Source organism: Lagopus muta, chromosome 3 (genome assembly GCF_023343835.1).
Source record: "Lagopus muta isolate bLagMut1 chromosome 3, bLagMut1 primary, whole genome shotgun sequence".
Lineage (NCBI taxonomy): Eukaryota > Metazoa > Chordata > Aves > Galliformes > Phasianidae > Lagopus > Lagopus muta.
In genome coordinates, this window is record NC_064435.1 from 21,335,162 (window position 1) to 21,360,520 (window position 25,359).

Below are 25,359 nucleotides of genomic sequence, written 5' to 3' on the forward strand. Positions count from 1 at the left end.
AGCCACTGTTTAAACAACCACGAGGTGTTAGAAAATGACTGTTTATTGGCTGACAATGCTGAAAAAATCAGGCTCCAGACCATAGAGTTTGCAAATGTTTTACTTACATACCGTAAGTGTGTAATGCAGAGCAACAGGCAATTTTTTGAATCCTCACCATTCAAAGGTGGAAATATTTTATGTTCTCTTCACTATCCTAGCAAAAACTCCAAGTGAATTGTACCAGAGACGGTTTATTTATCTGGTCCTCCTTTATTAAATTTCAGTTAAGCCCTCTCAACAATACTCACTTCCCTACTTTCCTCCTGTAGGCCATTAGATCCCGTTAATGCAATCACCGTTTTACTAAATCAGGAGTAAATGCTCTGTTTATTAGGACACTATATAAAGAAGAAAGGCCAAATAAGGAACCTTTTTACCTGCTTTTATAAGGCTGATTATAGCACTGCATGCACTTGCATGCAACAGGAATCCTGGTAGGTACAAATATAAAAGCCTGGCATATTTATAGCTCGGTTGATATTTTGACTTCATGTGGAGAAAAGAACAAACACCATAGATTATCTTCCTTTTATTTTGTGATTCAGCAATTGAGGAAAAGCAATTCAGGAGAAAGAATTTTAAGTCAGTACTGGTGATGCAGCTTAAATAAATCAGAGAGCTCAGAATTCAGAATATTACACATGATGTGATCGCTTCCATGAGATGAATCTATTCTTCTCCACGTGGCCACTTGTGTAAATGCTACTGTCACAATACAGAGCTTTGTTTGAGCTATGGGACAGTGTCAGCAATATTGTTTACTGGGAAGATAACTCTACTACAACGAAATGAAAAATACTGAACATCTCTGTAAAACTTCACTAGCTAGAAGAGTCCCCCAGCTGTAGAGGAAATAATTTGTGTGTCTTGTTCACCTGCTTGCAAAGAAAAGCCAAATACTGCCTTGTTAGCAGACAAATTGCTTTCTTATCTTGGTGAACCCAACCAACTTCAATTTTTGCTCCCTCTCCTGTTAACGCAAACTTGTCAAGGGTGTTTCTGGTAGAGACAAATGATAGAAAAAAATTGCTTAGTGGAAATCAGAGTAGATTATTATTAATGTATTGTACAGTAAGAACTCCTCTTCAGCTTTCTGAGTAAACGTAACCTACTTGAAGGCAAAGACAAAACTAAATCTGAGATTCTCAGTAGGTAGATTCTCTGTGGGTAGATACTGGAAGACTTTGGAAAACCAGAAGCACAGTGGAAGCATATGAGCCTCAAAGAACAAACATCCATCACCACTTTCTTTGAGCATAAAGCCCTAACAGTAGCTAACTCCATATTCTATCTCTACAATTCAAAAATCACTACTGAAACACTAGCAGAATTTTGTCCCGGAACTCCCTCCTTCAAATAGTAAAAAAAAAAAACAAACCCTAAACGCAAAGAAATGAAGAAGGTAACTTTCCTCAGCTGTTGCAACCTAGTGGATTCAAGGAACTGTACAGGTGTGGTTGAATTTAGCACTAAATCACATCCCGGAAATGCACATTAGAATTCCTTGGTATGATGAAGAATACAGTCCTCTTTCATTATCCTTTATGTTCTGTGACTGTGGTATTACCTGCATGATAGGTATAACCCTAAACTATCCTCTGGAACTAGAAATGTTCATTTCTTCTGCACTTCAAATTTATTTCTAAAGGGTATTCTGCCTGGTAGCTATTACTGTGTCCAGTCTTCAGTGAAAAACATTTTATGGACTAGATGAGCAAGACTGAAAATAATCACCATCAGTAGATTCCAACTTTCAGTGCTACAGAAGAAAGTGACAGTGCAAATAAAAGAACTGCTGCCCTATAACAGTGAGCTGGTTGCCTTACAAATAATTCAAATATTTTGAATTAAAGTGGGAAACTGAAGTACACTGTAATTAAGCCTTCACATATGAATAACTTGCTGAGCCAGATGTATAAATATATGCATAATTCCAAAGAATATTTTACTAGAGAAATTCTACACAGGCTAATATCCTAAAAAATATCCACTTTTAAAGTGATTTATCTTCAATTGATTTATCTTCAATCATCAGACTTCCTCCAACCATCAATCTATTTGAAGGTTTTAAAAATCTCTTCTGTTACAACTGAGAATATCTCAGAGGTCATTCCTTTTGACATAGAATCATAGAATCATAGAATTGCTCAGATTGGAAAAGACCTTAAAGATCATCCAGTCCAACCAGGAACAATCTTCAATATTTTAAAGTACTGGTATTTCGACGACTTCCCTTCATTGTGCTTATTACCTTGTGAATTCATCCTGTGAAATTTTTCCAAATTGGTCTTTGCTGCTGATCTGTGAATATGATTCCCACATCAACACTATTGTATCCCTTGCCCTTTCTGATTTGTGCAATAAAGGATTACCCTGGCTCAAGTAACGTTAGATGGAGTCAGCATGAGGATTAACTTCACTCCTAACAAATTTGTGCTGTCCTAAGTGAAATTACCAGTGCAAAATGCTTTTTCTTCTCCATAGCTTTAAAAATATTCTTAGCAATGGTCAAGATCAAAATGGTATGCCTCTACCAATATCTAAGAGTCCTGCTGCTTGACAGCCTTTTCTGTAGATCTCCATTACACAAATAGTACATTAGTGGTGGTTTAGAGATAGTATGTATCACATTAATTGCATAAGACACAGCCTATTTGTTTTTTCTTCTTATGAGAACATGAAACTGCTTCTCTTGTGTATACTTCTTTGTCCCACATTGACCTTTACTTAGATGTTTAGCTATTTCTAGAGCTTTCTGAGCACAAATAAAAAAATTCTCAAATATTGGATAATGAGCAACTATCAGCAGAATTAAAACAGAAGCTGATGTAACAGTCAAGAGTTAATAGTTTTAATCAAAGAACTAGACAGACTAAAATAATAAAATAATATTTCTTTTTCAGAGAGAAAGAATACTCTGCATCCATCTTTCACACCTCTTTCTTGATACAGAGCTCAATATTAACTTCTTTCAGTTAGCTATACAAGCAACCAAACACTTGTAAGCCCAGCAGTAAACTGAATTTTGCTTCACTTCATTGATTTATTTTCTTCTTTAGTAAGAAGTTAGAAATTGATGCGTTGTTTAATCTGACTCTCATTTACTACCTAAGCATAGTCTTGAGAAGTTATATCCAGAAAATACCTTGGCAAAGGGAGTAGGAAGAAATACAATAAGGATACGTCAAATCAAACTTCTGCTCCTGCAAAGATTCCTCTAAAAACAGCATGTGACATTTCTTCATACTGATTTAGATACTTCTACCTTATTTATTATTTTTAATTACTACCCATTCAGTGATAGTTTTTGTCATAATGTTTTATAAGATACTAAACTGCAAAACTAGAATGGTTCTTGTATGCCTTCTCTGGTACAGACTATATCTTCAATCTGAAATCATCATAACTTAGTAATCACTTTATTTTGGTAGGATGCTTAAAGAGTTTCTTCTGTTTCTTCTTTTGGAATTGCGTTGACCCACTCTACCAAAGAATAACCAAGTACAAGAGAAACTCCTGCTCTCCAGATATAAAAGCATTAGAAGTGATGCCAGATAACGGTTGAACTATCTGAGAATTAGGCTAAAACCATTAAAAAAGGTTCAGCAGGGAAACTTAAAGGGCTTCATTAAATAGTAGCTATCTGAAAGAATGGTACATCACACAGAGCCAAAGAACATTTGTAGCACATGAAAACAGGACAGTGAGGGATTAGAAATTAAATGGAAAGGGGTTGCAATGTCTGGTAAACAGGAAGAAGTTCAAATCCTCTCAATCTCAGAAAATAAATACAATCCTGATGCAGTTTCTTGCAAGTGCATCTGGGATTCCTTCTCTCTGCCTTCACATGAAAAGATCCAACTATTTGAAATCTCTAAAGAGAATGCAACATGCTACTCTGTGGCAGAAACACACATTCTTTCTCTTCCTTCTACAAACAAAAGCAACAAAGTTGGGATTGTAAGCAATAATAGAAATTTGGTGAGTGAAACTGCTTACTCTTGCAACAACATGAGTAAAAGCATAAGAAAATAAGCTCACGGGGCAATCTAGAAGTTGCAGTAAGGTACAGTTTTATAGAAACAATATTGTTCGTTCCAACTCCTATAATCTGAAGCTGGTGGCTTATCCCTTTCTTCACAGCAGATGACATGCAGCTTCAACATTAAAAAAAATTCTCTTTATGATGAAGTTTTTTAAGTTCCAAGAATTGAAAGAATAGTTACAGAGACAGAGAGACTTCTAAAATCTATTCATGACTTAAAAGCCTTGCCAAAAGAAGTACAGCAAAGACAGAAAGCTAGAGACAACACGCCTACAAAAATGCACCTTTGCCAGGATTTATGTGAAGCAAAGGATTTAGGGAGACTGGAAACACACCTGGTGACATTATGGGTCCTTGCAGCATTTGAACATAAACACAATCTTGGGGAAGTTTTTAAAATATATTTTTAATATACTTTGATATCATTATTGTTTTTAAATTTAGTTTCTTTATCAAAAAAGCTGAAGTATTTGGTTTGCAGATGTTCCACTACTGTTTCATGTCAAGAGGTATATGAAAGCATATATTTTTCCTGTTTATATTTTGTGAATTTTCCACACACAATAAATATGCTGTATATATATATAAAAAAAGAGATATATTCATCCAGGGAAAAAAGAGCTGATGAAAAACCTCCTGATTCATTTAAATCATCACCATAAGTTTGAGATGTGTATTCAGTAGATGGAGTTTACTTACGGAATTCGAAAATTCATTCTATTACTTATTTCCCCATCTATTCTTTTTTAATAAAAAGTGTATCCTGTACATGTTTTAAGAGGCCGTTTATTGACCTTGTGCAGAGCTGTTCTATGTGTGTTTGCCATTTCTGAAAATGTGATAAATCACCAAGCAACAGTTACTGCCATCATTAATAGCCCACCACCAAAATGTAGGCATTGCTACACTCCATCTACGCAGGAGCACTGTTTTTGAGTAGACGTGTTAGTCAAGATCACAGACGTGACACTGTGCTGTAACTTGGCTGATACCTTTAATCGCTTTCCTTGTAATTGAAAACCCAAGGCGTTCAGACTCCATTATATTTAATTCATCATAAAATGGACAGATCTTAAGAATAGAGTCTGCCCAGTAAAAAGCACAATGGAGGGAAGCTACATAGGGATGCTTGACAAAAAACTTAAAATAGTGGTGGAAACAGTTCACTGTAGTTCATGTACAGGATTAAATGCAACGTTGAAAAATTATGTGAAGACCAGTAGAAGTTTATTCAATCCAAATTGGCAGCAGAGCACTGTGTGAGACAATTATAGAAGAAAGGACAGAAGACTGCAACTATGTTCTTTTCACTCAGCACAAAGAGGCTAAATGTGACTGCTACTCTTAAGTCTACTCATATGTATAGTGGAATCCCCATCGATGCCCATTTGAAGATCTGATACTTTCCTTGTACAGGGACACATTACAAATCACATACACTATGCTTATGATATCTGTAATCTATAACAGGAGCATAAAGCAATTACACCAAAAACTTGGTGTGCTACACTGAAAATACCATCCTGAAATAAGGTAAATTGCTGGCTTTCATAGCAATGTAATAGGGTCACCAAGAAAGCATACAATAACAATTTTGATCTTTGATTCAAACCTCATGCCAAGTAGAGCTGATCTTTACTTCCATTGAGTTTTAATTTCCATATAACTGAAAGGACATACGGCTGTCTAGAGGGCAAAGAAATTGGCAGGACACATACATGATCTCACTAGCACTGTGTGCACTGTAACAACATAATACCATTTATCTGAGGAAGATAATACTTCTTATCCATAACTCAAAGCATATTGGTGCATAATTCAATTTTAAATGCAATTTTGGAAGTCATAGCAACAATAAAATATAATTCAACATTTCTGAACAAATAGGAGGAATTGGGAGATACTGAATTTCCTCGACTCACAACACCATTCTGACCAACAAGCAGATTCAATTGAAAAAAATAAAAAAAAGATATCCAATTTGGAATACAAGACAACAGACAGTGTAATAACTATTTTGGAAAGCAAAAATTCTCAGAGCTAAGGATGAGGCCTATCTTTGAGTCACAGAATTGGCAGTTTGCAGTACTCATCTCTCCTTTGTAGGGTATTTCCATGATCTCACAAGTCAAATGGGTCTGCCCAATTCAACCCTCTCAAAGCAAAACATGAGTAATTAGATCCTTTCTCTGACTTTTGAGTATCTTCTTAGAAGAAGTACAGCCACCCACGATCAGAGAAAGAAGAGAATGGCAGTACTAGAGATCTTAGGTCAATGATTCCATGCATCTTGGCAATTTCAGACGAAGCCTGCCTTTGCATATGTTTCACTTTCAAATTAAACAAGGTCTTTAAATAAAGACTGACGGATGAAAGCATATGAAGCTACAATAAAAACTTGGTATTCTTGGCAAAACAGACTGATAAAGCTTGATAGGTCATGAAAATGCAGATTAGTGGTTAAAATGTTTGCATGAGTAGTTTTAAAAGTAAAGATGTGCACAAGCTGTAGAATTTACCTCCTATTGATTTTATAGAGCTTCTGACATTTGTTTTGTGCTCATTTTTAATAAACACAAGCTTGAAAACATTCACTTTACAGCAGTTATGTTTTCTGTTGTTAACAAAAGAAGAAAAGTTTCATTACCCACCTGAAGAACATCTCCAAGGTCAGCAGTGCTGATATCAGGGTCTTCGGTGGTATTAAAAGGAACAGGATTAATTCTTACGAGAGTGAGCACTCTGGGTTCTGGATATCTCCATAACATCATTCCTGGACTATCCTCAGTTTCATTGTAAAACACAACTTCATAGGCACCAGGCAGTTTTTGTGCTTCTGTCAAACGAAATAAAGGTATAATCTGTCATATAATTTCTAAAAAAAACCATGTTCTTTTATGAGACCAAAGCAGTTAAAAATAAACTCCTCAGGATCAAAAGGAGAGAATATAAAAATGCAATTTCCCTGACTTTTAAAAGATTACAGCTTAAATGGAAAGGAATTTAAAAAAACTGTTTTTTTTTTTTTTTTTTATTCTAGCAGATGGCTTTTCAACTGCTTAAAAAAAAAATAATTCATTGTAAGAGGCAAGTTTTCTTTAATAGGATACTAGTATATTTATTATATAATTAAAAAATGGAGAGTAACAATATTCTTCTTACCTGCATCTTGTATATACTGGAACAGGCCTGTTCTCAGATCATCTGAGGAATGCTCTGTTTTTGAGGCCTGATTTCTTTCCATAGGGAAAGAAGAGCGATACCTCCGTTCGGACATGAATGCCTCTGCACTGCCAGTTTTAGTAAGGTATTCCCAAACAAGCTCCTGGAGAAGAACTAAACAGTTCAAATGCTCCTGACCCCAGAAAACCTTTACAGAAAAACAAAAAACAAAGACAAAAAAAAAAAAAACAAAACCAGAAAATGATTACCTACAGTTGTTTCTGAAGGAAAAAAAGAAAAGAAAAAGAGAAAAGAGCATTATATTGCTTTCAGCCTACTCTAGTCTTAATTGCTTGCACATATCCTAAATGTGAAAGCAAAGAAGAGGAACGACAAGAAACCTGTACAAAATCACTGTGGCTGATTTCTTCTTCTCATCATTCTGAAAGAAGTGTTAATTCTTGACGCTTACAACTGAGACAGTTGCTGGAGAGGAGCACAGAGCTGCCGAGCGATACGCAAACACACAGCCGAGTGCAGTGCGGTACTGCGAGGACTACTCACCACTCTTCCAATTTAAAATAGGACCAAAAAAAGTTAAAGATTCAGAGTTTAAATTGTTCAAAGAGCTGATTGGAACTCTGGAACACATTAGAAACTGAAGAAGCGACACAGCAAAAAGACCAGAAAGACACACCCGAGATCATCTCAAGCAAACACTGACTACATGCAGAATGCGAATGGGATGTGCTGCAAGTTCTGACAGCACGGCCTGAAGTTTAATAAAACCCACAGAAATTAAACAAAAAATACATCTATGCAAAGCCAAAATTCAAAATGCAGAAGATTCATATACTGTGCAGCAAAAGGCAAGCAGACATTCCTTTCCCAGCACTGAAAAGCAGTGTTGCTTTTCTTAAATCCACCTCCAGTTTGAAAGGATCACGTTATGTCCTTTAGTCCTTGTGCAGAAGCAGGCCCAGGAGAAACAGAGAAACAGGGGAGCAACTTTAAATGGAAATTAATCAAGACATTTAGAACCAAAGTGGGACCACCAGACAGCAACTTAGAAGTTCATAGTAAGGACGGGAGGAGAGCAAACAAGTCAAGTCTGCACATAAAGAGCAGTGCAAATTTTGTCAGTGGGAAACAGCCATTTTCAAATACAAAAAAAAAACAAAACAAAACGAGAAGACTCTTTAAGTGACTGCAATACAGCTGTCAAGAAGGGCGCTTTTTCTTCCTCTGTGTTGGTGTGTAAGCCCATGGAACAAACCAAGGCCACCTGCAAACAGCTGCAGCCAAGGGAGAGCTGAACAGGCAGAGCCCCACGGATATCCCTGAGCCCAGTGCACCTCTGCTGCAATGTCCAGAGCTGCTCCGAGCTCAGCTCCTCCACCTCAGGGGAGCTTCATCACCCCCTGGGGGAGCCCAGAGGCCTCAGGTCTCTGCAGATGGAGAAGAGAGGAATGTTTTTTCCCATTCAGATTTATTCATGTTATTTTTAAGGGAGCTGGAAATCCAGAGCAGGAAACTCCTAATACAGGAATAATAATACCGATTACTAATACCCCTGATTCACTACTAAGGCATCAAATTCACATCAGTTCTCTTTGTTCTGTTGTAATACAAATTAACAGGAGCAGAATATATCTAGATTAGGTAAAATTCATTTGAAACAGAGCAGCTGATGCTTTTGTCAGCAATCTCCAATCTGTTCTGCTGCAGTAAATATTTTTTTTTCTAGAAAAGCTAATTACTACAGAACATAGTCTAATAATAAATGGCTTTTTCAGATTTATAGATATTTTTGAGGTGTTTGTAAAAAAAAAACAAAACCAAAAATAATTTATAAAAACAAAACAAAAACCCACAAACACCATAACATCCTTCTAGTAATAACACACAGAGGTGGTCAGCCAACCTGTGAATAACAAATCGAAAAGAAGCAGAAAAACAAACTCACTTTATTCATTATACTATATATACTAAATTTGTATTACTCAATTATCCCTATTCATGGGCTGTGGTTTTACAAATTTCTGATGTTGATTCTGGGAAAAACTCTAATTATACAACTAAATGTCAAGATTTCCTTTTTGTGTTTTATATGCTTGATTTATACATTTATTTTAAAACATTTGGTGTGTATAGATACTACAATAAAAATAATTAAAACAAGACACGTCTTAAAGCCCACTTGTTTAAGTCCCACAGAATCTATGTTTCCTTTCAAGAACTCCCATGCTTCTTGGACTGGTTTCAAGTTATGGGCACTTCCAAAAAAGAGAGGACAGCACGGAAAACTGAGTCTTAATTACTACAAACAACGGTTTATAATTGCTCCCCTGAGAAATTTGTGTAAGTTTAAAAAGAAAGGATATGCATTTCACAAGATTACCCTGAGGCATTACAGACACATAGCTCACGGATGGACAAACACATACATCAGAACAGGGTCCTTAATATTAAGTGTTAGTAATCTGATCCAGTACTTTAGAGGAACACACACATACAGCTACAATGCATAGCTTAAGCAGTATTGAAAACAAAGAAAAAAAAGTGAAAAACAAAACATTATACACAATTTTTCAATCCTCAGTTTTACATGAAAGAAGACTTACTTTAAAGGGTAAAAATAAAAAAATCAAAAACTCAAACTAGCCAACCAGAAACCCCCAGCCAAACGAGCTCTTGTTATATGCAAAGCTTTACGGGCTTCTGTGCAATTTATCTGTGAAATCTCTATCACTCAAAGCCAGTTAAAGTTTGATATCAGATCCATAAGCATCTCATACAGACCTGCAGCAGTCCTCCTCTCAAATCAATGTACATTTTTGGAATAGATTGCTCTGGGCCAGGATCACCGCTGTGCTTACACCACTTGGCTTCCACTGTAACCGAGCAGCAAAAAGGGCCGATCAAAGACCTGGTTCTTTCTTTGAGACTTGTTTTAAGCAGGAAATCTTTTATGTCCAGGACAAAACATGATCCATGGATTCCTGAAAAGAGAGACAGAGACTTTATCCTGCTGGTAGTCAGTCTCCCCAAATTTTTGTCATTGCTGTCTGGATTCGCTTTAGGTTGAGATTGTGAATGTGTACCAGTAAGAAGTTTCTCACATAAGCAGCCCCACAGCATCCATGGAATTATTTGTGTGGACAACTGCTCTCCAGTCCAAGGAAGAGATTCACAGTTGGACAAGAGAACGTGAGACTTTTTTTTCAGCTTGCTCTTACAGCATTACTGCATATACTTTATGCACTGTTGCAGTTATGGAGCAGGTATGTTTCAAGCACATTCCTTACAAAGAACTATTTGCCAAAACATTATGACTTTTTACATGTGTGAGTATTTTAAGGTTTATGAGAAGAGACATTTTTTTCATTAAACTGTGACATTTTTTCAAAAGAGTGTCCTAAGAACAAGAACAGCTGCTTCACTTGATTATATTTTAACCTGATAGGAAATACTTATTTTGAATGATTCTCTTTGCTTTAGTTCAGGTTACTTATAAAGTACTGCTTTGCTAGACTTCGGAGTGCTTAGCGGGAGAATAAAGGTAATGTTTGAATTCAAATAATTCAAAGCCATTACTGTAACTCAAAATATATAACATATGTTTACCTAAAAACAATCTAAACTTTTCACATTATAACCATCTGCAGTTCACAGAGCTTTATAAAACATAAAAAAGACAATGGCAGGTTAGATTTATGATAGACCTTATGTTCTCACATTAAAGAAAAAACATTTTCAGGAAAGAAACACCTAGAATTTTCACATCTCTTGTGAATTTAAATTACTGCAATCACAATTTAATAAAACAAACCACACTTACTGTCTTTTTAATACTTAAATATATTTGCATGAGAAGTACTATAACTGAGGCTGGGTTAATTTTTTTGTTCTGGTGCTTATAGATGAATATTGAATATGGCCATACTTCATAATGCCTGTGGGTTACTTCTCTAAAGAAACTCAGTACTTACTTACAGAAGATGAATGATTAAGAAACACATGAAGTTTACACACAGTTTCATTTAATATTTTCATACCTTTGCTGGTAGAAAAGACCCCCAAAATAATTCAAAACGCTGTTTTGAATACATACAATAAAACTTCTCCAATGAATCTTTGAGAATCCAGAGGAAAATATCTGCATCCTGGCAGATATGATTCCATAACACCAAGACATATTTCATACAATGGAAGGAAATATACTGTGTTTCTTTTTTTTCCTATTACTCCTGCATCCACTAAGAACGTGGTTCACATTCTCAATAGCTGCAATGGCACTGAATTGTACTTGAGTAGGAATCACAAATGAGAAGAATAAGTGTTGGGTTGTCTGAGGTTTAGTAAGGCTGACACGGCCTTGATTGAACACTTGCCTCATGCCAATCTAAGAAGGCTGTTGTCACGAACTGTAAAGGGGTGACAGCCCTGGGTTCTTCAGGCAGGCTTCTGAGTGCCTGTGCCTGGTCTTATCTGTAACGAGCTCACATGTCAGAAACTGTTCCGAGGATATTTTTTTTAACATCAATCTCCAGTGATAATCAAGAACACAAACATCAGCACTCCATGATGCCTCTCCTTTTGGTCTGAGTTTGGACTTTATTCGGCAAAACTGGTGAACATTATCAGCCTCACATACAGTCTTACGCCAGGAAAAAGGCGTTTTTCTGAAAATGCTATGCTCAGACTGGTTATTTTTAGAGGCATTACAGTATTTGGAAATTCATTTTTTTATAAAGTCTACATGAAACTTTTGTTTTAAAGAGGAGAAATTCTAAGCAACTATTGCACAATTCTGCAATATATAGAAATGTTCTATAGTTTTACTGGAGCATATGCCAAGTTGCAGAAATAACAAAAGGGAAAAAAGGAATGCCAGAATACAAGTGGTTTTATTTATGTTTTCTTTCACTGGGATTACACTTGGAAGGATTATGTTTTGCAGTCTTCTGCAGTCATCTCCACGAAGTACAAAGAAAACACAATATCCAACAGCTTAACTACAAAACTGAGCATTCAGCACATAATCCTGCTATTTGAAAATCAGCAGCACATTTCTCAAACACCGTGTAAACAACTGAGAAATGAAGACACAATTAAGACGAAGTCAGTAAATTCTAAACTAACACACAATACAAACACCTCCACAGCCTGAGTTCTACAAATTTCAGGTAAAGCTCACAGACCCAGTGAGAGATTTCTCACTGGGACAAGACTGTTCTTCATAGCAGTACTACCTATTTGTACTTTGGAGAACAAAGTGAATCTTAGTATAAAATTTTCCGCGCTCTTAATGGAAAAAAAATTAAAATAGAATCATAGAATCACCAAGGTTGAAACAGACCTCCAAGATCATCCAGGCCAACTGTCCAGCAACCACCAATATTTCCCCACTAAACTATGTCCCTTAGTACAACATCTAAATAGTTCTTGAGCACCTCCAGGGATGCTGACTCAAGCACCACCCTGGGCAGCCTGTTCCAGTGCTTGACCACTCTTTCAGAGAAGAACATTTATTTTCCTAATAAATAAAATAAATAAATGAGTGCAAAGAGCATTGAGATGAGTTTGCACAAACTGATGTGAATGCACAGCCCTTAAAAAGCAATAGGAAACAAAGAAATCTTTGGGTATAGGGAAAGCTTCAACGGGGTACCACAAACCAGGACAGAAATCCAAGAAGGATGACATGAGAAAAGAAATAATCTCACATCCTAGGGGAAGGGGGTGAAGAAATATCAGTATGTGCTGGAAAGGAGCTTATTTTAGCATTGTTAATGTCATCCTGAAATTCCAAGTATAGGCTCAGTGAGTGAAGTTGCTTTCCTAAGACTGAAAGGCATCTCAGAAAGGCAAAGATGCAAAATATTTCTCCTGCTTTTTCCCTCCAAAGCACTATTTGCAGTCAATCCTTCCATGTGTCTCTCACAAACTTCTATTGTAGAACTGTAACTTAAGTTTAAACAGATTAAATCAAAGTCTCCATCTGAAGTGAACTTGAGATGGCATCACACAGAAGTCATATATCTTCATAAACGATTGTTGTGATATGTAGAAGTTAACTTGTTCTGTTTGGATTATTGCTCATGAACACCAACATACTTTTCAGTACGTGCAATAATTTACTTCTAGAAACAAATGGTTTCATGACTCTTAATATACTCCTCCAAGAGACTAATAAATATGAAGCACTTGCTTTAGACACTGTTTAAAGAATGCTGCAAACCCTCCATTGTCAGACCCCACCCTGACCCACAGCAGCACCTCAAGATGCTGCCATTCTAACTGAGCAAATCACAGCATCTGTCAGGCTTCTTTCCGTCTCAGTACAGCTTTCCTTACAATGACATACACTCAAAAGGTATATCCAGATATTTTTATACAGCTGGGAATAATGTAGGAGGGTTTGAGAAACACCGGGGTTAGAAATCACCTTGCACAGAAATTACACATAGAGGTCAACAGAGGAGAATAATGAAGAAAATTTACTAAAAGACAACATTTGGTTTGCCATTATGACAGCCTTCTTTGTCAGTCAGTAAAGACTTAATTTATGCTAATATAAAGATGTTTCATAGAATTTGAGTGCTGCACATAAACACATTGGAGGTACCATCAGTAAGAGGCACCACGTTAAACTGCCCCCTGTGTAAATCTCTGCATGCGTGCACAGAAACCCAGAGCAGCCCGCTGAAAAGGATGCAGCGAACACACTGCTTACAGCAACAATCAGCACTGAGGCAAAAAAGGTGTTTAGAATGAACTCTGTTATTTTTCCTGGTTCACAAAGACAAAGGCAGAGATGATGTTTAGATATTAACTACGGGCATTTTATTTTACATTTTGAATTGCTGATATTTGAATTGACTCCAAATAAAACAAGTAGAAATGCAGCAGGAATTTTTTTTTCTTTTGTAATGCACCGCACTGCTCTTCCTTGGGTAGCTGTAAATCCTGTTTGGTTCTCTGCACTGCACCTAATACAACACAGAGCATTATTTTAATTGGAAATTTCTACATGGGAAAAGAGTTTTAAGAAAACAGAACCACGCGTAATAAATAGAACAAATTGCACTGGGCTATGGACAAGGTATATTTTGAAAAGCCTTTTGGAAAACAGTCACAGCTTTGCTACAAATCCTATCTCTGGGAAAAAAATTGCTTTTCCCAGTTTGAGTCAGCTCAGGAGCAACAGTGACCCAGAGTCCGAACCTGTGGTGTGGGCTCAGACCAGGAGAGATGCATGTGTGCCGTGGGGTCAGCACCACCACAGCACTCTGGTATACTCCATGGTTGGACAGCACAGACAGTATCTGGCTGCTGACGGGTAATGGGCAAGCAGCTCTCCCTTAGTACCTTCTACTTTAATGTCACACACTACAAGGGTAATGATCTATGATATTTGCTTTGGAACATTCATTCTTCACATTTGCATTTAGTATCTATTTTACAATTGCTGCAGATACTGCAGATATGCAGATAGGTATAATTATTCATGTGAATTATTTTCCTCTTTAGAAAACTTGAGATACCTCACCTATTGAAAGCAGCTGTGCTACAGTTGCAATGCTTTGCTGATAGGTATCCTCTTAGAAGTGGCTTCTGACAGAAAATGGGGCTACAAAGCTATGAAAATAATTACAAGGGGAATACTGTCGTTTATTTAAGAAACAGCCAATTTAGTTAATCCTGGAAACAGTAGTAGCAAACAAACAGTGAGATGTAGTGAAGGACAATTTTCCAGGAGAGATTTAGTTAATAATCCACTGACCGCACTGGATTTCTCATTAGTGTCGAGTTGAATCTTATGATAGTTCATTCTCCCCATGAGAACAGTATTTACACATTACCAATTAACTATTCTTTAGTGAAAAAGAGTTGTTCAGCATTACATATGGACACATGTGGGCTCTGTAAAAACACGAGATGTGTAACACACGGTAAACAGAAAGTAATGATCTTAAACAGGCCAAACCCTTGAATTCGTCACTAATAAATGTCCCCCTGCATTCAGCAGTCCTGGCTGCTGGGAGCCTGTTTTCTTCAAATACTTCAAACACTAAAATCCAGGAACATTTATTATTTTAATCCATTACAGGCAGTGCTTGATTTAACTTTATTGGTTGTGGTGGTGGTGGTGGTTATAGTGGGGGTAAAGCTATGTTCTTTTACACATCATTTCAAAAGGGCTTAATTATATTTTATAGCTCAAGCCAGGAATCCTGCTTGTTTTGTGTCTAACAAGGTTCAAATGGAGTTCAGGTCAGTGATGAATCAGAAGAGAAGTCAAAGATGGTTATCTATCTGAAATGAGCTCATCTCCCTTAAAGAATAACTGGGCAGGTACATCATGTTCATTACACTACTGAATACTAAATAGCTGAAAAATCTCAATTCACTTGTTGATCTGGTAGTTTTGGATTATGTGATATGTCTGGTCAGAAAGGATGTACTAATCTAAAGGGACTTTCAGTTTTGTTCCAGGCTGTTTTTGGTATACAATAATTTTAATATATGTGTAAGCCACTGTACTGTCCTACCCTATTTCAATTAAGTGGAGAAAAATGAAGAGTAGTGAACAACGAAAATGGTGCTCATTTCACCTTTGTCAAGCCAGCTTTCAGAACTGAGAGTTAACTTAGTTCTTGTCTCATAAATATTTTATCTTTAGATATAATTAGTTTTTAGAAAAGTGACTAAACATTCTTGCTACTGCTTTACAGGTGGGCATAGAGAGGTTCTTTAATTAAAAATGTGCTAGCACAGCCATTAAAATAACTTCCCCATTGTGTCAGATGAAGGTGATCTTGCTGGACACTCCTTTCCTGTTGCATCGGTTTTCAAACACATCAGTGCCTTGATACAACTCCTAACAGCTGCAGGAATAACAGAGCTAGCAAGAGGCCAAGTGTGGAAATGCACGGCCACAGTCACCTGGAGTTCCTATGGAATTGCTCCCTTTCTGTGGGTAAGAAGCTGGTGATCTCATTCCATTAAAAATACTCTTGTCACAGAAAAAGAAGAAACGTGCTGCCAGCATGCCTGCAATTTGAACAACCTTGTGAACTGGCCCCTAAGACCAAACAGTAACAACTGATTGTTGCTTTCTGTACCGCACACTGCAAAATATCCTAAAAAAGTCCTCTGGGTTGAGCTGAAGTAATGGCGCAAAGTATCAAAAGTAAAAATAAAAACCTTGGCATTCATGATCTATATTCTAATTCTTAGAGAATTCTGCAGAACCAAGTACTGTGAAAATAACATACAACTGCTACGTAAAGCACTGGGATCCACGTAACAGAAGAAATCCTGGTCTTAAAAATATGCAAACACTTTCACAATAAAAGCAGAAGAGAATACAGAATCAATCATATATGTTCCGAATTGAATTTCACTTGGAGTTTACCATTTGAAGATATTTCAACCGTAAATGCAGTTCCACAGCAGCAGCGCTTCAGTCAACGACCTACAACTAATTTTCTTTTTTTTTCCTTCTTCTTTTCCCCAAGTGAACATGCTGGCTCCTCAGTAGCAATTCTGAACCCTGTTACGAAGTACCAGTAGGGAATCTGACCAGGATTAATAGTGGTACTCAGTACTGGGATTAGGTGGTGTCTTGTTTCATGGATTTTAGGCCATCTGTTCTTCCCTCCTACATTATACTTCTGCAGAACTATAAACGCACCTCCACCTCAGGGACTATAGAAGGGAATTAGAATTCTTCTGCTTTTCATTATCACAAGATTCAGTAACTCATTTCATTGTCAAGATAATCCCCTTTTACTCTTTCTTTTGCGCTTGCAGGGTATGCCAAAATGACAAATAAAATCCCAGATGTTAGAGACCTGATGAGGTCTCCACCTTTTCTTGAGTGTTGGGTTTAAGCTACTTGGGACACGGTGTCAAATCTGACAGGACCCCGATGCCCACACCCAATATTCATTAAGGTTTGTTAGTGATTTGTATAGCTGTCTACAAGCTGCACTTCCACCTCAATCCTCAGTGGCCATTTAAATATTTAGTTTGTCCTCTGACTTTTACTGACAAAGAATTAATTTCCTATTGTTCAAGTGTTGGAAAGAGTTTATATTTCTTTCTAAAAGTAACAAAGGCCTTCTGGGTGTTGTAAATGGCTTGTTACTGCTGCATATTATTTTAGGTAGTCATATCTAATTTAATGTTTTATTTCCCCATGGGCTAACTTGCATATCTGCAGCATCCAAAGGCTATGACAACGCCTTAGCAGAGTTTTCTCAGGAGAGCCAGTTAACCCCAAAATGAAGTCTGGTCTTTGTTCTCCACCAATTAATAGCACCATTTATTTTTTAATATTTCAGAAAAATATCTTAAGTATGTAATTTCTTCTATGTTTAGTAAAAAGTACTTGTAATTATCATATGTACAACTAGCATTTACTTTTTCCCCTTCTTAATATGCTAAAGTAAATATATCCGCATATGGGACAAAGGGCTGGGGAACTCTATGATCTTTGGAGCACTTACTGTACACAGCTCCCTAACTTCAGGCAGTGCACAGCAAGGCTTCCCTCTGTGTCCAGCCAGAGGATATTTAGGCTCCTCTGATAGCTGCGGCTTTTTGCTGTCTGGGGAGAGCGCAGTTCTCCAGTTCTCTCATTTATCTGCTCTGCTGGCAAGTAGATAGTGCTAATTTCAACACCAAACATAAATTAACAGGAAGTCATATGTACAGAATCACATCGTTTCCTAGTATTTATTACTAGAAGTGATTTGGACTTAAACAGCATGCAACTTTCTATAGTGAGCTACAGATCACAAGCAATTGCAAAGCTGCAACCCTTGAGTGCTACAGCCACTTTGCAGAAGATGTCACATACCTCAGAGGACAAAAATCACTGAACCAGGTCTAACAACAGTTTTCAAACTTCAGGTTTTCATCAGCAGTACAAACAAGTTGTCAAAAGTGAACTAAATGTTTGTTACTTGCTTCTATGAAACGGGCACAAGTTTTAACTTGTAACTCTAAGCTACAAAACCTAAACTGACTACAAGTAATTATGTTATTTAACACCAATATGACTTAAGCTCTTGCCCTTAATGGTACCAGAAAAACTTATATCTTCAGGCTTTTCTAAAGCAAAATTAATAACATTTTGGGGGGAAAGGAATTTTTTTTTCCCCCAGTACACTGCATGACATTGTACAATAGTAATACTTTGCTAAAACCAAACTATTCAGGGTAAGTACAGAGGAGAGCTTAAGTGTTCTAGCAGAAATACTTACTGCATTGTTATAAGTAACTGCTGCACTGAAACATGAAATAGTCCAAAAAAATGAAGTCCCTTGAAACGCTAAAGGTTTGGGGTTGTAATAACAGTGCAGCAGGATAAGTAGAACTGAAGGTGTTTCAATTTGATCCAACTGTAACGTGAGGGTTCAATAATTACATTTGTTAGAAGTGAAAGAAATAATTCAACTAATTAGCCACTGCTTTTCAGAAAGTACAACTTTTTAACATTCATTAAAAAAAAGAATAATTAAAAGACAGAGGCTTTATCTTCTGTGAGTAAGCCATGAAAGTCTAGAGGGAAAACTGATAATTAAAAAAATCCCTATATAGCAGGCTTTTTTTTTTTTTAATTTCAGCTGAAGAATCAAAGCATTAAATGGGGTCACGCACTTTTGTTTTCCTCCTATAACGGAGGAGAAATGCCGACGATACAGTCATATGAGGTTGGTTTTTTTCCCCCTAAATAATTCCTAGCAAATAGGATTCCTTACAAAACAACTTCAACTCCTGCATTAAAGCTCATCTGGAAAAGGGGTCGTTCACACTGTTTATAAAACTCCGCCACATAAAACGTGTAAAAAAACATATTTCACTAAAAATAGCTTGCGTAAGTAAGGGATTAGAGTAGTTTCTACTGCTGTAATTGTTCCTTTGTAGTTTTTTCCATGATGTTTTTGAACAGTGTTTTTAACTATGTTTATTAAAGTCAGCACATCAAAAAGGATCAAAGAGAAAGCTAGTGAGAACCAAAGAAACCCCAAGCGTATTGTGTTGTCTCACTGGGGAGTTATGCAGATTCAAGTAAACAAGTGCAAATTGTTGAGGTTTTAATGAAAATTTTCTACAATTATTGTATCTGAAGTCATTCTATATAATAACATCTGTACAGCAGATGGCCATACTGTACAAAAGGCAAGCAACGCTCCTTTTTCTTTCTCTGTTTTAACAGTACATCTGAGATGACTACTTTTGTCATTGCGCTTAGTTTGGTTCAGCAAGTAATTCGTAAAACGCAGCTGCTGCAGATGGTCACAATAGTTATTTGACTGTAAAATCAAAGACACAGTGAAGTATTTGTGTATTAGTTTCATTCTGTAAAAAAGTCTGACATGAAGCCCATTCAGCTCAAAAGGTGCATCTATAAAATGTTCTGCAAGAGGAAAAGTAGTGAAGAACTGACATATTTAAATGCTCCTTGCTCCCAAGACACAGCTACCACACTTTTTTTTTTTTTTAAATTGAGTTAACTTGCATAATTTTTTTGCAATAATAAAGCAAATCCAGTTAGTAACTGCGGCATTCTCTAAAGCTATTCAACACAAGATCATAACAATGCTTCCCCCACGCAGGATAATTTAATTCGTTTCCTGAAATTACATTTTTCACTTCGGTTTCTATCAGAACGTTAGTTGCAAACTGACAATTTTATACAAATATCCAAACAATTTATTATTAAAAGGTTTTGGATGGTTTCGATCAGCTTTGCCAAAGTGTATCTTTCGTACTACTTGTAACAGAACTATTTCTAGCACAGCCACACCTGTATGCAAAATGTCATGCACATGCATTTATCTTTTCGTAAAGCACAGGTACGTCAACTTTAGTTGCATAAAATGTTAAGAGTCTTTTAAGGTCCATTTACTGTCTGGTTATAGATGTTTTTTACATAGAAAACCTAGTTTCCATTTTCATTCATTCAGTATCAGTACTGCTGTATTTAAGACTGCATGTTACACTACAAACATGCTGAGGACTGTGACATGAAAGATGAAGATTTATTTACTCAGGCTATCAGCAAAACTGAGGCAGAGAGCTTCGCAGCAGAGTGTTTCTGAGGCCTCAACACACACGGCAAGGTAAGTCCTCTTCTGGGAGGATGAAGAATTCCAGGGTAAGCGACATACTCTGCTGAGTCTGCTGAATTGCTTTACAGTGCAGTGACTGAACAGACTCGGCTTTGATACATCGAAGCTTGCTGTGGACACCATAATGTATGGGATGGATAATGTATAAATGAGGGGAAGTGATGGAAAGAAAGAGGATTATAACACACAAAGAAAACGATAACTATTTAAAGGATATTAAAAAGACCCCTTATTCTGTTGCTGTGCTTTCTATGCCAGGATTGCGATATGATTGGAAAAGCGTGGGAATGCAGTCACTGCTCCTGCCTGCACTGCTGTTTATTTATGGATAAATCAGGAGTTTCAGGCTCCAGCACTTTCACAGGCTTTCAAGTCCTCTGAACCTTAAATTTTTCATTTTTAACTTTTAAAACAATAAAGAAGCACTGAAACTTGCTGGCCCTAGGAGAAATATTTCTGATGAAAAAGAAATAAATCACCACCTAGCTTGGCCTAGAACTCACTGCTCTCAGCTATGGACCGTTTTATCGCTTGAGCAGCTCTGCCAAATACCAACACCTGGCTCACCTCCAGATCATGCAAATGTACCATCTTGTTAATTATTCTAAAAGACTAATAAAACAATTTATGCAGATATTCAAAATGTCTTCATTTTAAACGAGTATCTGGCATTCCCATTATTGGAACAATGAAAGCAGCCATTGGGACAGGCACCTTCATTTTCTCTGTAAGCCTCTCAGTTGCGCAGAGGAAATATGTAACAATATAAAACTTTATAAGCCTGGAACAGAATAATTGTAGGACCAAGTATTTACATAGTAGCATATGTCAGGACTCTGAACTATTGGGTCCTAACAAGAAAAAGTAGTTATTGAGTGAAAACTGTCAAAATGTTCTTTGAAGTGTGTGTTGCATTATTAGAATCCCAGAATCTTGCAACTGTTATTCCATCCAGAATTCTGTCAATAAATTAGTTATTACAATCGAGGGGGTACTGACTACAGAATTATGCACTCCTGGGTGCTACCTCACTGCAAGGAGAACTCTGGCAAACAGACCCTATTATGGGTTTGCTATTTTCTGCCATGGATTCACTAGGCTAGCTGTAGGAGTTCCACTAACAAATGGGTACTGGACCATCACTCGAGCAAATCAGCAACACTTCTAATTATCAGAAACTCTTACCTGCAGTTTTATGGCCACCTTTAATATTCAGGCTTCCACTGAGGTTTGACAAAGAAGCTAACAAACAAGGTTTACTTGGATGTGGGACGGTTTCCATAGAAATGACCATTTGGACAGTGTGAATGGAAATTTTCTGGAAGCACGAAAGAGCTTGCCACAGGTTTTCTTGTACTGAAACTTCCTGTGCAGCACTGGTGTTCGCTGCAGGTAACAAACCCTTTGCACTGGAGTGTTTGGCTCCTGAAGCAACAGCCTCATCTGGATGAGTACCAGTTGATGGAGCAGTTTCCTTCCCAGTCTTGTTGTCATTTGTGCTCATAATTTTCTTCAAAAACTCTTTTAGTTGATCAAGTTTGACAAAACTCAGATTTGCTTTCAAAGGTTTGGATATATCCACATTGATGTCAGCTGTAGGACAGAATTGGGGATAGAAACATCAGAAATTACAATGCAATTATTCAAGCAATGGAAAAAAGTAAGCATTTACTGGAGATATTCATAGAATCACAGAATTACTCAGGTTGGAAAAGACCTAAAAAATCATCAAGTCCAAACACGACCTAACCATACTAGCCTAACTAACAACCCTCCATTAAATCACGTCCCTGAGCACCACATCCACTTGGTTTTTAAACACATCCAGGGATGGTGACTCAACCACCTCCCTGAGGAGCCTATTCCACTGCTTAACAACTCTTTCTGTAAAGAGGTGTTTCCTGATATCCAACCTAAACTTACCCTGGCACAACTTGAGGCCATTTCCGCTTGCCCTGTCACCTGTCACCAGTGAGAGATTATTCCTATTATGGTTCATTAAAGGAACTAAATCACTGATAAAACATGAAGAGGCAATACTTTCATGAATAAATCTGAATTGAAATATGAGCAGAAGGACTACAAGCAATCTTCACTATTTACAGTTCTAAAGGAAGAATCATGTCTCAATCTAAATCTTACTTTCTTGTTTCTTTCCAGGGACCACCACAACTATCTGAAAGGCAAACACTTCATTTGAGTTTGTAGGAAGGTAAATATGTAGCCCTTTTGTGTCAAAACATAAATATACTCCACATTCTCTTGAGTTTTTCATACAGTAGAAATATTTGACTAAATTCCAAAGGCAACAGTGAACATTTTCAACACATTTAAATGACTGAAAAACATGTATATTCTTTCCTACATGGCTTATAAGTGGTCTTCTTCAATGTATTTCTATGCTGAATTGAAAAACTAAGCCAAATATAAAACTGAGTTATTTTTTGATTTGTTTTTCAGAGAAATTGAAATACATGATATTTCAAAAATATCATAAAGTCACAATTTTTCATCTCTTTAGTAAAGGATTTTGCTACCTCCCAGACTGCTATAATATGCACTGAAATTTTAGAAACCAATAACAACATGAACACCATTGATAACAGTTGTATTTCTCATAGTTGAGACGTTGCAGTTACCAAGATTATTTCACAGATGGAAAGCAGGATTTTACTAAGTTGAAATTTACTCCTGTGCTGCTGTCTGCCCCCTTATCAGTACATTATACTTTGTTACAGGAATCCAAGTTTTACTTAGTTTTTAAAATGTTTCATTTCAAATTAAACTTTCACTCGGTACTTTGGCAACCACCTGGTCAGTGGTAAAAGCATGCTTTCACCTTGCTGTTTCATTCCTGCCCCCCTTCCCTTCAAGAGCAAAAAAGGATTAAAATTCTCTTCAGATGCCTAAGCTATATTAAATGTTCAGAGAAAACAGTGCTACTTAGTTCCAAGTTATACTATCAACACATAATGGAAACCCTGTTTTTTGAAGGTTTTACACAGATTAAGGAACATTTAACCCAAATTAGGACTTATATTAAAAGTTGTCCAGGATCACATTCTACTCTTAGCGCAGATGCAAACTGATAAACTTGATTCTCCCTCTCTAGTAAATCAGAAACTTGTAGCACAAGGGTAAAGTGAGCAGGAGCAGAGATTTGGATCTGTTCTCAAGCTCATGCTCGTAACTAAGAGTCCCAGGCACATGGCAAAGCCATGCTCTGACTCCCCAGAATATCTGTATGTGCAGTTAGAGGATTTGGCATCTCAAGAGTTTGTGAATTTTAAACTGGCACTTTTTCTACAAAGATGTGATAAACTTGCCATGAAAGATTTGTTACATCTGAATGAAAGCACGAAAATAATCATCTTAGAAAAACATCAACAGTACTTCACAAACCAAAGCTAACTATAATCTAAGATTAAAAATCTATTTTAATTGTTCCTCTCAATTTTAATCATTAGTTTTCTGAAAATGCGTTCTTTTATGTCAAAATCTTCCACACTGAGCCAAAGCCCATAGTAAACACTAGCAAACACATGAGCCTAATAGAAGGGCAAGTATCAAAGCTAGGGAAACTGGACATTAGAAAAGGGAAAGATTTTTAGGCATCCAAAGCCATATACAATTAACTTGGAAGATTTTTCAGAATATTTATGTACCACTCTTTTTTAAAAATTAAAACCAAGGGAAGAGACGTTGTAACACTTGAAAATCCTTCTACCTTGGCACTAAAAATACCCTGCCTCTGCACAAAGCATTGGTCCTCTCTTCCCTTTGAATGGGGAAAGGAGTGCTATGAAAAAAAGCACAGACATGTGGCACATTATGATGTTCACTTATCTATGACACTCAGGTGGAAAGGAGAACAGCATTTTTAAAAATGACCCAAGTTTGAAATCTGACTCACACCAGGATTTGGGGCCCTGAGTTTCTTCAAAAAAAGCCTCTTGTGAACTTAATTTTCTTTGTTATATAAATAGTAGCAGGATACTGAAATAAAACAGAATTTTTGGCATTGCTACACAATTAAGTACATCAGATAGTACATAAAAGGAAAGCATCCTTCTGTCCTGGTGTGAGGGCTTTCACCCTGCACTTCTTTGTCAATGGTATGTTTTAGTGCTAACGTTTTCCTATGGTAGTGGAACCTGAAAGACAAAAAAAACCCCTAACTCTGAAAACTACTTAGACCTAAGTTGGGAGGACAGGTGTCAAACTAATGCTTGAGAATAAAATGACTGAAAAAGACTTGAAGAGGAGCTGAATTTGAGAGCTTCAGTTCCCTATGGGTTTTGTTAGGGCAGGGCAGAGAAGCCGTGGGGCTGATGGAGCTCTGTGCTGGGATGTACCTAGGTTTAATCAGAGCTGTTACTCATTTTTATAAACAAAGCACTCCTTCAAAAAAGCAGTAAAAAAATTGATACCAGAACACCAGAAATGCAAATGGCTTTCCTGCTTTCTGCTTGGAAACCACACATGTCACGCAGCAAAAATGCTGTCGTGACCGATAACTTGACAAGGGTTTGTATTAAGTTATTATTTTACAGTGAATCAGCCCCGACAGAAAGGGGTGGCAGCCAAGGAGCGTAACTGCAGAAAATGTAACTTTGGAACCTTCACTGCAAATATTTTAACTATCTCATAATGACATAGGTTATTTTTACAACTGGGGGAAGATTATGTAAGGAGATTCTTTGGCATTTTAAATAAAACATTAAAAAAATAGAACTCCAATTGTGTAATCTACATGTTTTTAGTCTTTGTCCTGTTCTACAATTTATACTTAGTACTTTAAAAGAAACTTTAACATTCCCTCTAAGAAAAACATATCTAAGTGATGGACAGCAACAGTGAAAACTGGTGAAATATGAAGAGTTATTTATAGCAGTTGATGAAGATGGATGTTCAGCAGTTTCTCCAGCCATCCAAAACGGGCTAAAAAGAGATGTTACA

At 36.9% G+C, this 25,359-nt stretch overlaps 1 protein-coding gene across 6 annotated transcripts in view; it reads right to left on the reverse strand.

The window, feature by feature from the left end:
- Positions 1–25,359, reverse strand: part of VPS13B (vacuolar protein sorting 13 homolog B) — a 418,623-nt gene that overhangs the window by 73,942 nt on the left and 319,322 nt on the right. For all 6 annotated transcript variants that reach the window (XM_048940337.1, XM_048940340.1, XM_048940338.1 and 3 more), the window contains 4 exons: positions 21,586–21,993; positions 10,052–10,251; positions 7,250–7,457; positions 6,739–6,923 (listed from right to left, as the gene is read on the reverse strand). In XM_048940337.1, coding sequence (XP_048796294.1) covers positions 6,739–6,923; positions 7,250–7,457; positions 10,052–10,251; positions 21,586–21,993 — 1,001 coding nt within the window. The remainder of the gene's footprint in view (positions 1–6,738; positions 6,924–7,249; positions 7,458–10,051; positions 10,252–21,585; positions 21,994–25,359) is intronic.